Source organism: Phoca vitulina, unplaced genomic scaffold, assembly GCF_004348235.1.
Source record: "Phoca vitulina isolate PV1807 unplaced genomic scaffold, GSC_HSeal_1.0 scaffold6, whole genome shotgun sequence".
In the NCBI taxonomy this organism is placed as follows: Eukaryota; Metazoa; Chordata; class Mammalia; order Carnivora; family Phocidae; genus Phoca; species Phoca vitulina.
Window position 1 is genome coordinate 49,464,217 of NW_022589709.1, and position 15,754 is coordinate 49,479,970.

At 45.5% G+C, this 15,754-nt stretch overlaps 1 protein-coding gene across 6 annotated transcripts in view; it reads left to right on the top strand.

Annotated features, from left to right (window-relative positions):
• The window catches only part of LHFPL2 (LHFPL tetraspan subfamily member 2), a 155,763-nt gene that overhangs the window by 132,125 nt on the left and 7,884 nt on the right, over positions 1-15,754 (top strand). The window contains exon 5 of one of the 6 annotated variants that reach the window (XM_032404139.1): positions 607-2,233. The exons of the other annotated variants lie outside the window; for them this stretch is intronic. Coding sequence (XP_032260030.1) covers positions 607-785 — 179 coding nt within the window. The 3' untranslated portion in view covers positions 786-2,233. Of the gene's footprint in view, positions 1-606; positions 2,234-15,754 lie in introns of those variants that run through there. 6 annotated transcript variants of the gene reach the window in all.

Sequence of the window (15,754 nt, forward strand, 5' to 3'; positions counted from 1 at the left end):
ACACACACAGTCTCTAATTCCTCTCCTTGCTGGAGGCAGCTGCTCGCAGTTGAGCCTTGACCGCAGGTGGCTTTTCAGGCTCCCGACACAGACTAAATCGCAGGCTGATTGGTCTTCCCGAGGTGAGGACTTGTTCAGCACTTGGCGGAGCCAGAAACACACATCATCTGGAGCCCTCTGGGATTCATTACAAAAGCTGGGTAATCGGCCAGCAGGGTCGTCGCCCCCAGCCGTCTTCCTTAGGTTGTGACCTGGATGTAATCCATAATGAAACCATAGAACGCAAAGATCCAGGTTTTCCATGACAGCATCACGCAGTTTGTTTTTAGAAATGCATGTAGGGCTCTCTTAGAAGTCCATGGAATCCCCAGTGACTCAGGTTTGGGACAGAAGCCATTAAAATGAGCTCAGGATTTGGCTCACTAGTTTTGGCCTGGACTATTCCACTGGGGTTGCCATGAGGGTTGGACTAGCACATGAGCTGCTGGGCCTGGCTGCCTGCTGTCTTTTCAGTCTTCCCTCATATGCTCGTTGGCTTCTTTGTGTCTGGTTGGCTCTCACGCTCTCTACTCCCCATAGCCCTCTGTCTGTCTCTATCTGTTTCAGTCCAACAGGATCGCCTCGGCAAGCTGCTCCACCAGTCTGACCAGATAGATGGCTGTGGGCTGAACTCTGCCTTCGCTGGTCTGGGAGAGAGGGCGTGCTCCTGGGACCCGCTCTCTGTTGTCATGGCTCAGCGCCTGCTCTGTGCAGGCTCAGCTCTCTGGGAAGTGAGCAATGATTGAGGAAGAAGGAGGACAATATGCAAAAAAGGGAAAGGAATAAAAGAAGAATCTGAGAGAGGAGACAAGTGGAGGATTTTGCCTTTGCTGCTTGTAGAATTGCTTTGTTGTAAACCAGAAGGTATATGGGAGTATGGATAGGCATATGAAATATACCATGATTACTATCTAGGACTGGGTATTGCCATTGCTGTTTTTCACAGGCTGAACAATAACCTTAGCATCAAGAAGATAACCACGACTCAACCTGGTCTCAGCATATATTTTGACTTGTCCCTTGCTCTACCCATTTACTTGTGACCAGAAAAATCAGCCACTGGAAAGGAGAAAAATAAGAACAGGGGCTTGGAAAGCATAGGGAGAGAGAAAGAGATTCTTAACTCTCACAGACACCTTGTCCCATAATTTTACACCTGAAAAACTTACCTGGCTTTCTCCAAGAAGGTAGCGTGACCTTGACTGCCCAACTTCAAAATCCCCTCAGAGAAAAAGCATGAGGAAAATAGAGGAAGCATCCGGTGCTTTTCCTTCTTAGAAAAAAGCTCTGGGAGCTTCTGGCTGTCAAAGGGAAGCTTCATTTCTGGCTCTCCAGACAGAGAATGCTTGCCCCAGAAGTCAGACCTAACAGTTCTGTGTCTGGATTGATTTAAGAATACCACTGATTATGACACATCTACTAATTCATCGACCTCTAGTAATCCCCTGGTAAAAACTGAAGAATGCAAAAATGTACAGCAGGCCAGAATTAAATTTCAGTTCAAGGAGCTTTTATGGGATGCCTACTAAGTACAAAGACCTGTAGACGCAGGTCTCCAGTTTCTTGAGTTCCTGCTCCCCAGCCATATTAGAGAGTCATTGTTTCATAAACTGTACCCTAGGGAGGGAAAAAAAAATATATAAATCATTATATATAAAGGGAACAGAGAACTACTCAACCATATCATTAGATAAAAAACTACGCCCTAAAAGCAAGTGGACCAAGCAGGCATTAATTTGAGTAAATCCAGAGAGTGGGATCTGTTTTTAAAGAACCAGTTGGAAGGTCTAGAAGAAAATTGCAAATTCTTTTAAAATTCAGATATAGCAATTGATATGCAAATAAAATGTGGAAAGCGGTTTGCCATGGTAACCACTTAATTATAGACGTAGATTATCACGGAGCCATGGATGATGTATGTTCAAATTCCATGAACAAATAATCACTTAAGTATGACTTACTGAACATTTACATGAGCAGCTGAGACACTCCGTTTTAAGAGCTTGCTGCATCGGTTGTATTCTAAGCTGTGACGCCACTTGAAAAGTGATGTGTGTCCTATGAAGAACTGTCCCTGCACAGCCAGCCAGTTACGAGTTCAGTTCCTGTATACGGGCTCTCCGGTAGCTTTGTTACATGTCCAGGACTCACTCTCTTTTTTCTCTTTTATTTTTCAAAAAAGATTTTATTATTTGAGAGGGAGAGCATGCATGCCCACACAAGCAAGGGGAGCGGCAGAAGGAGAGGGCGAAGCAGACTCCCTGCCGGGTAGGGAGCCCAAGGTGGGGCTCGATCCCAGGACCCGGGGATCACCACGTGAGCTGATATCAAGATTTGGACACTTAACCGACTGAGCCACCAGGCGCCCCCAAGAATCATTCTCTTTGTTATTTTTTATTTTTTTAAGATTTATTTATTAGAGAGAGCATAAGACGGGGGAAGGTCAGAGGGAGACGCAGACTCCCCACCGAGCAGGGAGCCCGATGTGGGACTCGATCCCGGGACTCCAGGTTCATGACCTGAGCCGAAGGCGGTCGCTTAACCAACTGAGCCACCCAGGCGCCTCTCATTCCCTTTTTGAAAAGATAGTCCCTAGTACTAGTGAAGTCTAAAATAAACATTGAGAATGCAAAGCCAATATTAAAAATTTCAAACCAAAGTGCACAGGTGCTATGTGTTGAGAGTTTTGAGGCCAAACTCAGGGCCCTGTGTTGAAAAGACACCTGCTTCAGTAGAGGGGATTAATAATTAACATTATTTGGACCCTAAGACTCTAGCAGGCAAGAAATTTACTTACTGTCCTAAAAATGTCATCACTCAAAAACTGAATTTTTTCACATGTCTTTTACTCTGCTGTACACTGCATTTTATTTATTTTGGAAGTTTATTTTGAATGATCAGTGTAATTTGGTTATAGTCAAACAGAAGCTCTTTCTTAATCTTGCATGTTGGATGAATAATTTATCAAGAAAATATTTTATAACTTTTTCCCAGTTGCATGTAGTTTAAAAAATAGCTTCTCAAAAAAAAAAAAAAAAACCTCTCTCACTTGGAATGAGAAGAAAATTATATCACTAATTCACAGGAAGCGATAATCTGGCTAAATTAGTTTTGGGGATGCATTTTAACTGTTAAGAGTTAAGGCTTTAGAAACTGACAGTGAGGTAATTTGCATATAAACATGAATCATTGCTGAGAAAGACTTCAGGAGGCTTCAACAAGGGAGAAACTGCATCTTTCTTATAGATTGTTTCTCTGTATATTTTAAGGGCATCAGACAATTCTTAATTGATGGTCATTAATTCTGAGTAATTCTAACAGAAACTTCCTCTGGGGGCCTTGGTTGTAAAGTCTTTTTATGACAACTATGCTCTGATTGTCTTCCAAAGAATTCTCTTTATGTTGCTCTATCATCCACTGTCCACCCCTGACCCTGCAGAAGTATTTTTCTTTTTATTATAATTCCCTGGGAGTGTTCTTAGTAGGAAACCAGTACCATACTAGATTCTTCTGGGGAGATGGTATGAGCATTAATACAAACTTTTTTTTAAAAAACTGACACCTGATCCTTCACTTTTTTTCTCCTTCCCTTCAGAAAATCTTGTTGGTTAAAAACCTCTAATGTTATTAATCATGTATGAAGATGACATGTAGATATAATCTGCTTAACAAAGACACTGTGGTAGCAGCTGAAAACCCTGTTGATTACCAGTGAACCCTTTGACCTCCAGTTCCTGATCTGCCTATCAAAGCAGAGTTATTAAATGTCAAAGTTGGGCCCACTGTGGCTTTTCCATAAACTCTTGAAATTTTAAAATGAAGTGCAGCGAATGCAAGTTTGGATTCTGGATTCCAAAGAGACAGAGAATTCACAAAGAGCCTTCTTACTCTTCAGCCTATTACTTGCTTCTTAGAGAGGTGTCCCCAGCCTGACACAGGCAACCTCTGCCCTCTCCTCCGAGGGGCCTCTTGCCCAGCAGTTACTGCCTTTGAATGAATCCTGGTCCACTCTGCTAAGGTCTCCAGCAGTCCACAGCACAAATAAGAAAGACCGGGACAATGTAGTAAGATTTCATAGAGCTGAATGTATTCCATTTAAAGAACTATCTTTAATTCTCAGATTACATCCTTCACAGTTTTTGTGTTAAAATATCCTCTTATGAAATGAGGAGGAAAGGAGATGATGGTTTTCAGCGGCCTTATATCAGCAAAATAAAAATATTGGCCTTCCAGTAATTTTTCTGGCTATTGTACTAGTGTGTGAAGTCCAGAAGTGTGGGAACCACTGTTCTAGAATGTAAGCAAGGGTGCAGATTGTGTCTTTTTCACATTTCTATCTCTACTGTTCACAATGGACCTTGCTACATACATAAGTCCTCAGTAAATGTATATTCATTGATAAAAACATGATCTGCGTTATGATAATGTGTACTAGCACAGCTATACATTTCTAGGTATCTGGAAAAGAGTAAAGCGTTCACCAGTGCTGCTCAGCTCAATCCTGACATGACCTCTGCCCTCCCAGACAGGGCATAAATAGATTAATGGAGCCATTACCCAAAGAACTAATAAGAATCACTTCAGAACTGGCAAGCACTAAAACCAAATTCTGTTTTGGCTTTTAAATAAATTTTCATTGAAAAATTGAAAAACCTTAATGGGCAAAGTGATGTCAAAGGTCTAGATTAACCAAAGGTGGCAGTTCTTGGGCAGAAGTCCTTGATTCATGTTATAACTAATACTTTATTACTTCTATTTATAAATACTATTCAATACCCCTGACTCTGAACGGCGAACTTGACATTTTGGTACTGAGGATAGTGGCCTGCCTGGCATCTGAGAAGTCAAGCAGGCTGGAATACCATTGCTAGATGGCGTTGCAACTTGGGAGGCGTGAGCCCGGGACTCTCCTTGGGTGGAGGGAAGGGCCCCGAGAGCCACCATCTTGGTGTCTGCAGTTGTCCTAAGCGAGATGTCACGCCAGCCAGACGCCGCAGACCGAGGGCGGTATCCCCGGCGTGCGGGCGGCGAGACAAGCGGATCTCCTGCAGACACGTGGCGGACACAGCTCTGGTGTGCAGGTGCGCGGGTAATGGCGCGGGGATGCAGGAGGAGGGGGGGCAGGGGAGACAAAGATCATCAGCTGTGTTCTGTGAGTTAAGGAAAGCCACTTGAAGAGACAGTTGCACAGTGGCCTGACCCGCTGGAGGGGGGTGTAATTTGGGGGCTGTCTGGGAATGCTCTCGGAGCTGTTTGTCTCATCAGCTGTCCTGGGAAGAACACGGGATATGTTTGCCTGTGGATGGCATTATTGTTTTAGGTGGATGGGCAATTTTAGACAATTCCCAATCATACAGAATCTCAGAGCAAAGACGAAAATGTAGGTGGATTATATGGCTTACATTTCTTCCCTCTAGGCCAGTAGGTTTTAGGTTTGCTCGCAGTTTTCTGCTCACACGGGTGTTCCACATCCTGCAGGAGAGGACATCGTAGCAAACCTGAAATTGTTCCAACCTGCTCACTAGGCTTTCTTCTAGAAGCTGCTTTAGCCAGGGGCAGCCATTCCACAGCGGCATCTGTATTACGGTGAGGAGGCTGGTGACAGGCTGTAATGAAAGAGAAGGTGTGGATGGAACTCCTTTATTTGTTGTCTTGCTGTGGCTTGGCAAACCAGCCAGCATGAACAATAGGTGACCCTTTGTTTTGGCGCGGCCTTTCCCTCCCGCCCGCCCCTCACAGCACTTCCGTGGTTCTCTCACTTGGTGGCTGTTCCTCATCATCTGCTCTCTAACCTCGTGGAGGAATAAGGCAGCTTTGAGTACGTACCCGTCTCCCCGCTTGGGCCGGACAGGCGTTTTGCTTAGAAGGCCGTCGGTTTGCAGTGAGGCGGCAGCAGCCGAGGGCGCGGGAGCGGGGCGAGCCGTGTGGAGCCACAGCGCCTGGATGCGAGGCCCGCCTCCGCCGCTCGTCGGCCGGGGCCCCACTGAATCCCTGCAGGCTGCAGTTCCCTCATCTCCTCGGTGGGAACAGGACCAGCCTCCTGAGATGGTGAAAAGGACTGAACGAACTAAATTTAAAGTGCTTCACCCGTGCCTGGCACGTTGTAGGGCTCAGTAAGCATCACTGGTTGCCACCGTTATTTTAAGTCATTCTGACCATTAAACGGTTCTAATCATCTGTATAAACCTCTAGCTTTAAAGTATTAGTTGTGAATGTATAAAATTGGGGGAAGGTGTTTATAGCTTTAGCTCCATGTCATCTTTACTTGGAATCTAGTATTTTTGCCATAGAAGACCTTTCCAAAAGGTTCTTGTGAAGATGTGAAGACCAGAAAGAAAACAGGCATGAGAAACGACTTGTGAAGTGGGCCAACAACTGAGAACGTGTGGAGGACTGTGGCAGAGGCACCGAGTGTGGATGTGGGGTAGGGATGGGGAGAGAGAAGCCAAGCAATAGGGAACGCACTTCTTACCGCTGTTAGCAAGTTTACAGTTGGATGTGAGTCCATCTGAGCTCAGACAATTGCTGTTCTTTTATGGGACAAATGTGTATTATGTCACAGTTAAGACTTCTAGTTTTTTACTATCACTGTTCTATATAGTTTTCCAGATAGCTGGTTAACCCTGTACTTGCTCCTTAGAATTTCATAGGTAAAAATTTTAAATAAAAATTACATTTCTTCTTTCTTAAAAGATTAGAGAGAACCTGGGTTAGCCTTGTGTTGTGACTGAGAATGATCACTACAGAATGTCTCACAAAGTCCCTGCACGTGAAGAGTGTGTAACAGGTTCATAGCAGGACGACTGGGAAGAGAATAGCATGATGACAAATTCAGTGGGTGGGAACTGGACATGGTCTGACGTGGTGTGCCTTCCTCAAAGCGTATGTTTGCCTAGGGGTACTGTCAAAGAGGAGTGTCCCCACCTAACAACAGTTGACCTCCCAATAGCTATTACGGACTGCCAGAATGCCTTCCAGCTGTCAGCATGAAAGGTGACTTGGCGGAAAATTAAAATTTAGGCATAAGAGCGCGGTAAACATACAGATAAATGTTAACCAGCATCCCTACCTTTGTTGTAAACCACTCTGTACATCACTTGGTCTAGCACGTGACGGTCCCAGACTTAGCGGAAAATAGCCGGACGTGGTATTCCTCTCCTGGAGTGCAGACCGCACACACCAGTGCTCATCTGTGACGCTGCCTTCGGGCTGCTGCTGGGAGGGGCCTTTCCCGCGCTCTAGAGCGGTTCTGCCTCCGCCTGCCTTCACCGCCGGCACGTTCTGTTGGTCTTTCCATTGTCCAGGCTCGTGCTGCTTCCGGATACCACCCTTAGCTCTTTTGCAAACTGCCATGGTCCACCTCCTTCTTCATTTACCCTTGTACCCTTCTGCTTTCTGACACCTGCCATTTTCCTGAACTTCTCCAGGCTTATCCCGGCGCTGCTCCCCTCCCACGGGTGGTGTCCTGGAAAGGTCCCACACGCCAGCCACAGTCTGTCTTTTTAGCTGTCCTCACTGCAGCCAGCCAGAGCTGGAAACAATTTCAGAGTTTTGAGGCTCAACTAAGGTTGCTCTCTAGATAACTGAAAATTTATTACATTTAATTAACTTAATACTTTTATCTTTGTGTTCTTCCAAAGAGCATCATCTTCTAGAGCTAGAAAGGAGGTTTTCAGTGCTTGCAGTCAAGTCCCATGGTTTGGACCTTGTGTGGGTTTCATTAGTAAGTATGGCTGTTGTTCTGTTAGCCGAAATTGCCAACTCCTGAGATTCATGTTATCGACGCTTTTTCCTCCAACTAGTTTAAAAACTTGGCAAGTATGTTACATTGGTTTCCTGCAAAATGTACCATCTGCCTCACAGCGCCGCCTTGTCATCCACGGAGCAAATATTACTGAGCACCTGCTACGTGTCTTACATTGTTCCAAGCAATTGGGATACATGAACTGACCAAGTTCTTCCTCCTCATGGAGTTTACACTGAAGGTGGGGGAGACAGACTGTAAACTAAGTTATTTAGTTTATTAAAAGGTGGTGGGTACTAGGGGAGAAAAAAAAGGTGTAGCCAGGATAAGAGAGATCAACTATGCTGACATGATAAGAGGACAAGTTATCATATTAAATAGGATAGTCAGGGTCAGATTCAAGGAGAACAGATTTAAGGACTTGAGGAAGATAAAGGAGTTAGCCATATGGGTAATCAGGAAGAGCTCTGCGGGCCGAGGGAACAGTTAGCATGAAGGCCTTGCTGATAAAGAGTAATGTGGGCTCTGAGAGAAAGAGAGGAGTCAAAAATTATCCTAAGGTTTCTGGCCTGAGAGGGTGTAAGAATTGAACTCCCGTTTGCTGATATGAAGTGCACAGGGCAAAGCAAAGGTTGTGAAGCGGGGAGTGGCAATCAAGAGTTAGGTTTGGACATAATTTGTTAGACATCTAAGTGGAGGTCAAGTAGGTAATTGGATATGCAAATCTGGAGATCCGAGTGCAGGAGATGTCAGCCTAGAGTAGTTAAAGCTATGGGACCACCTGTGATCAATGAGGAGAATACAGAGAAGACACAGGATTGAGCCCTGGGCAGTCCAATGTTAAGAAATTGGAAAGTTAATGACAGCAAAGGATACTGAGAAGGAAAAGCCAATATGACATCCCACCTAGAACGCAGGTGGATGCTCTAAAATACTTGCAAGGAGGGCTGTCCTGTTTTGGTCTTCCTCTAATCCTGTGCTGTCAGTATTTTTTTTTTTTTTTAACTTGCTGATTGAAGGTACCACTCGCATTAAGCCTGGGGTGCTGTCTGAGCTGTGTCCTAGAATGGGGCTGGGTACTGGAAGCCAGCCGCTCTCTTGTCTGATTTGCCTTACTTCCTGTTAGAGATGGCTGCCTGGAGCAAGGGAATGAGGCTTAGGGGGCGTGGGGGCAGCCTCCTGGCATTATGCTTTAGTGAGCTGAGCTGGGTCAACAAAAACTGGGGTGCAGGCTAATCTAGGTCCACATTCCCAGGTCTCTGAGTCACAAGGTAGACCCAAAGGGGATAAACAAGGGGTCTCCTGCTGGGTTCCTAAATGAGTCCGTGGCTATTTCAAAGAAATGAGTTGAACTCTTGACCTTTGTTATCCAAAGTTAACTGTGACACCCCCATCAGGTTTATGGTAAATGCTAAGACAAAACTGTCACGTATACTAAGAGAAATCAAGTTTTCTGCCCTCAAGGGGCTCAGAGTCCTACTAGGGTACTGCTCTGTCCTCAGGGCTGAGTATAATGAGGGGCACTTAGGTAACTCAGTAAATAGTTGTTGAATAAGCCTACAAAATTAACACTGTGACGAAGAGCTGAAGAGGGACAGGGTAGTGGAAGCACACAGACAAGACCATTCTGGCAGGAAGTGGTGACAAATGTTTCACATGGAGGTGACACTTGACTTGGGTGAGAGGGGCTATTTCCAGGTAGATGGAGTACCCCAGGGGTCAGCATGAATAAGAGCCCCATGTTCAGGGAATGCTGATGTGTGGAGTGTGACCTGATTCCTTGAGTATTACTGGCCTAAACGTGTGTAAAGCCTGTGAAACCCCACACCAGCCCACTCCTCCCCCCACTGCCGAGGCCACTCACCTGCTTGGCACCAGGACACTCAGTGGACTCACCTCGCGAATTACCTAATTGGACCCCAAATTTATCGAAAGCTGCTCCGCCTGCTGCCGTCTGCTGTGTGCTCACTCTCCAAAGAGATGAGGATCTCTCATAGCTTTAGAACGAGCTTCTTGATTATAATCTAGTGGAGGCTAAGTGTTGTGTCCCTCTCTGGGAGCTTCTCCACAGGTTGGCGGTGGCACTAACAGCTGGCCTTCTTTTCTTCGTGTCCTTAGAGAAGTGCTGTGCAAACTGAGGTCTAGTCAGTCTTTGCTATTTAGTCTGAAAGCCTGTCTGAAGAGGAAATAGGAATGTGATGTCCAAAGATCCACTTGTTATTCTTTGGAATAGGAGCCAGCCTTTGTTTCTCACATTTTCAGGCCAGGAAAAAATGGCCTTCTTCTGTACAAATGGTGGGTGACCCACAAAGGACAAGAAACCTTGAGTCCATTCCCTTGGTCAGCCAGTGGTGAAAGAGTGACCATTGTGTGGTTGATCTAGAGGGAAGGAGGTGATGCTCTAACAGCCGGAAAACACTGTGAAACAGCCATGGAGCCTTGCCTCATTTCCCTCACAGGCTGAAGAGCTGTGGTTCAGACTGGACTCACCCCCACCCCCACCCCCATTCCTGGCATCTCATGAAGCTGGAGATGGTCATCTTCAGACCAAGTAAAATACTATTTATTGTATTCAGGAACTCCTAATCTTCATAAAATTGGGTGCTTGGCAGGATCACGGAGATGTTTATCTTCCCACCTAAGGTATTTGCTTAAAACTTAGATTTGATAACATTATTTCATTCTAGGGTAGTAGCAAGAAAATTACCTAAGATGTACAATTTTGTGGTTGGTCTAGTCACAGCAGTGAATAAATGTGGACCACAAAGCAAGAAGACTAAGACTTTTCTTGGTGCATTTCATTGTTTTTTGTTTGTTTTTTAGCACCTCCTAGGTTTTAGACATTGGAAATGCTAGGATAAGACATAGTTTCTGCCCTTTTGGAGCTTACAGAGTCTAATTATTTGAGTAAAGTCCAAACCACATGCTTAGGTTGCCCACAGAGACTAAAGATTCCTGTGCAACAAGATTCAACTGCTGGGAATCTGGGGTTGAGTCTGAAAGCGCCATCCAGGCAGGGGAAAAGGTTATTAAAACAGCACAGAGACACGGTGGGCACTGCATTGTGAGAGCTGGTGTCCAGCTCATCATGAGAGAGCCAGCACCGTATGGCCGGCCTCACCGAGGTCGCCAGGGTTCTGTCTCCAGCCTGTGGTGGCATCTCAGGTAGTCCAAGTAACTAACCATTAGTTCTTCATTTTTTTCTTTCCCAGATAAGGTTGAGTCATCCCCAGGTGACCCCGGGATGAGCAGATGGTACCTTCTGGGGTACCATCCTATCAAGTGGAGCTATGGCAGAGGTTATCACAGCTGAGTCACTGCTGCTTTCGGTGGTGACTATTTCCTTTGGTTGCTGGCCAGTATCCTCCTCCCTGCTTTTCTTCCTCCCCGCTGGACCAGCCATTGCTTAGTCAGGCACATGGGAGGAGAGGCCAGTCAGAAAAGCCAAAGCCTACTGGCCTAGTCGCTTACTTTCTCTATCAGTGATGCCCCCCTCTCAAAACAATAATGCATGAGGGCAAGGTGGTGGAAAGACCCCAGAGACCACTCACTATAGGCTGGCCTAACTTCAGAAGCTACTTTTTAAATAGCCATACAAGATGATCAGACCATTTTCTGGCTTGGCTCCCATGTGAAATTCAGAGCACACTTCACCTTCCATTGGGTCTCTAGCTATCACCCACAAGCACACTGAGAGTCCTTGGCTGTACTCCAGACTGAGGACCAGAAAAACCATGCTCAGTTTGCACGCACACTTGGTGTTGGTATGTCTGACTATATTCTTACGCCTATTGTCTCACATGCCTATTTAAGACTTAAATTTTGCCTCATAGTTGGTGTCATTAATCCTGTTTGGAATTCGGGGCATAAGTTTGCTTCTAAACACTGGGATTCAGAGGCCTGGAACAGGGCGGTGTGACGAGCTAAACCAGCCAGCTAAGAGTCTCTATTTCCTTTCTTGCTGACACATTTCGTTCTCATTGATTGGTATCTGTCAAGTTATTTTACTGGTTTCCACGGTGGGCACTGTGGTTTGGAGAGATTTTATTATGAGTTTAACTATGTTCCAAGCACTCTTTTGAGTACTGGCTTTAGAGTGGTAAATACATAATACAAAAATCCCTGCCCTCGTGGAGTTTCAAGTCTGGAATGGAGATGGTAACAAAAGAAGTAAAACAGTAGGTTAAACTATAGGATGTGTCCGTTTTTATAGGTCAAAAATGGTCAAATATTGAAAGTTTCATATGACTCAAAGAAATGTGTTCTATGTTAGTAATAAATGCTAAGGAGACGTAAAGCAAGGAAAGGGGGGAGGTGGGTGGTTGGAATTTTAAGTAGAGTGGCATGGAAGACCACACCCACAAGGTGGCACTTGACCGTGGCCTAAACGCTGTCTGGAAGGAAAGCACTGCAGGTAAGAGGAACAGCAGGTGCAAAGGCCTGAGCATGGCTGCTACGTATGTTCAAGGAAAAGCCCTCTGGCTAGTGAGGCTGGAGCAGAGAGCACAAGGGCGAGAAAGGCAAAGGTGATTTTGAATAGGTAATACGGAGCCGGATCATAGGGCCTTGAAGGCCAAGGAGACAGAAAGCTGGATTTTACCCTGAGAAGGGGAACTTTAATAGGTTTTTTTCTCACCTTTACTAAGAAGCAAAAAGAATCTGTTTGGGGAGGGTTTTATGACTAAGTAATGCTTATTAGGGCCCAGGAACCACCACGGCCCGGGCTGCTCATAAGCTGCACTGGGCCTGAGAGCAGTGGAGTCAGGACGTGGTAAGGTAAGGACTGACTGTGGCAGTCACTGGAGAGACAACCTGAATTGTTTAACTTACTGGAATTCCTTTGGTACAGAGCCTTTGTCTAAATACTAGAGAGATGAAAAATGGGATTTTTACATTTTTATTTATTTTGCTCACCTGAAGGCCTGTTTTCTGTCTCTCATTGAGACGTAGGTCTTTCACTTTCATGGCGTCAGTTGTGTTAATGACAGTCCGATGAGTGCTGGGAGGAGAGGTCAGCAGCCAGGGCAAGGTAGACAGTGAGGTTTCCTCCGAGAATCTGGATAAGGCACTCCTGGTGTTTGTGTAGGCTGGCTGCCTGTGGTTGCAGCCCAGACCCCTCCACTGGGGCTTGCAGACATGCCCGAGCCCACTATTTATTACCCTCCCACCCGGCCTGCCCTGTGGGCTTCTCCGTATTCCAGCTGAGGCTCTGACAAACTCTGTGGTAAGGAAAGTCTCCCTGCTGTCCTTATTCACAAACTGATCGGCCAGTGGCTACCACAGGATTTGAAGATGGGCTGAAGCCCCTTGGGAAGCTTAGCTGAGCTACTGGAAAGGGGAACAGCCCGGAGTGTGGAGGGTAGTGCTGGAGTGAGCGTTCACGACAGTGCTGTGAAAAGCCATCTGAGGTGATTAAAAGAAGGTTTATATTTATTTTAAAAAACTGCCTACTTTCCAGAAGGACCTGAGACAGCCAAATTAAGGTATTCTGAATGTCCCACGACCAGCTAGATCCCAGCTCGGGGAGCAGAGCTGCTGGGGGACAGCACGCTCCGTGCTTTCTGTCTTTGGTCCCAATCATATTAAAACACATTACTTTTACTTATTGGGCTTAAGTCACATAATACAAATGATATGTACAATTAATATCTCAGTGGAGACAATTTAAATATGAACACGCTGGTCTTTTTTTAAAATATTTTTTGAGAGAGTGAGTGAGAGCACAAGTAGGGGGAGCGACAGGCAGAGGGAGAAGCAGACTCCCCGCAGAGCAGGGAGCCCGATGTGGGGCTCAATCCCAGGACCCCGGGATCATGACCTGAGCCGAAGGCAGACGCTTAACCGACTGAGCCCCCCAGGTGCCCCACACTCTGGACTTTCAAAGGGACAAGCAGCTAATGCTCCCTTGCCCGGGACAGGCCACAGAGTGCCTCTGAATCCTTACCCAAGTCCCAGCCATGGTACCTCACTATTTCCCGGGTGGAAACTGAGGACCTGAGGGAGGAGACTACCAAAGTGCTGTCTACCTCAGGTGAGGTTTCCTGGGGAAGGAGATGGGGATTAATCAGGCTTTATCGTAGGCTTTAGAAATACAGAAGACTTAGCTCAGTAGATTTAGATCTCCCCAGCTGAGTAAGATATGTTCAGATGGAGACTAGTTTATTCTTCCAAGGGTATTAAATTATAGCTTGGGTTCTCCCCTCTCCCAAATTATTACACCTTTCAAAATATACCCTCAAAACGGACCTGATTTGCTTATTCATAAACGGTAAACTTTAAACTGCTTGTGTTTATATATGGGAGAGGTCTGCCAAAGGCTCTAACCTGTTACCACTTGCTAGTCTGTGTTCCAGTTTTGTTAAGGCTGTTACTGTTATGGACGTATAAAGTATCTTTTTACACACTTTAATATCCACAACCACTTTATGAGTTAAGGATTAGCCAGTTTTACAGGTGAAGAATCATACCCAGACAAGTTAAGAGACTTTTCTAAGGTCACCCAGCCCATAAATGGCAATAGCTTGGATTCAGACCTCTATGGTACCTACGTCCAAGCTCTTAACTACTAACCGACCCACCTCTTAACTTAGCTAGTCTTTGCTAAAACCTTCCATCTTCAAGCACCAACACATTCTCCACTGGCAGTCTTATTCTTGGGGGAATTAGCTCCATGCTCCCTGTCATTTCTAACAGCACCTCTCTGGGATGCCTCAGTCAGCTGTCCTTTCACTTAATGCTTCTAACCCTGGAGTGCATTTCCCTACCTACTGCCCAGCACTCTGACCTATGCAGAAATAAAGGGTTGCAGGGTTAGAAAGACTTCTTTTTTGAAGCACTCTTCTTCAGACAGTGAACATATGAACCACTTCCCTGTATTTCATCCCTGCTAGAAAGTCCCCTGAGGCCTCCAGAGTAGAACAATGGGATTAATTTGGGAAGTAGGGAAAATCAGATCTGAACTGCCAGGCCTGGCAAGAAGATGCCATCATAAGGTGAAGACAGCTATGACAGTTGTAATCTGTGGACTGAAACACTGTCCTTGATCATCCTTCAAGCCTAATAGCCACAGATTCAGTCATGTTCTTTTTGTGAGAGAGTTCCTGTAAATGACTTAGAAGCTTTGGTGTGGTAAACCCAGAGAACTTCAGTAAAGGTAGGAAAAGAGAATTTAGAACCACGATTAAATTATGAGGATAGAATTGCTACTGCAAGCTATCTAAAAAAAATAGCTTTTGGGGGGTATAAAGTTAGCAATCGATTTATATTAGGTGTCATTTTGCAGAGAATACCATTTTTCTCCTGCCACTTAAAATATAAGCGATCCTCTTGAAACTGTTACAGCACAAAAGCAGCTGTAGGCAAAGTTCATAAACATATGGGCAATGGGGTACGTTCCAGTAAAACTTTATTTACAGGGACGCCTGGGTGGCTCAGTGGGTTAAGCGTCTGCCTTCGGCTCAGGTCATGATCCCAGGGTCCTGGGATGGAGCCCTGCTTCGGGCTCCCTGCTCAGCGGGGAACCTGCTTCTCCCTCTCCCTCTACCCCTCTGCCTCCCCCGCCAAGCCTGTGCTCTCTCACTTGCACTCTCTCAAATAAAATCTTAAAAAACAAAACAAACAGAACTTTACAGAACCAAGTCCACATTTCACTTGTGGGAGCCTTAGTTTGCCAACCTCTGCCTTAGACCAAAAGGGAAATGCTCACTGTAGTAAGAGTTTTGTGGGAAGAACTAGCAACAAGTTTAATTTGCTTTTGTAGAAGAGAAATTATTAATGGATTCACATTCCAGCATATACAAAAGAGGCTAAATATATTTCTAAGAAAGTGATGGTATTTCTCGATCCGGTCACATTAGTTGCATAAAATAGTCCCTGCTGCTCCTACAGAACAGATGACAGCCTCTCCGTACCGTTACTCACTTTTACACTGTGAAGCCACGGGGGTTTTCACCGGTCTTCTCTTCTGCCTTG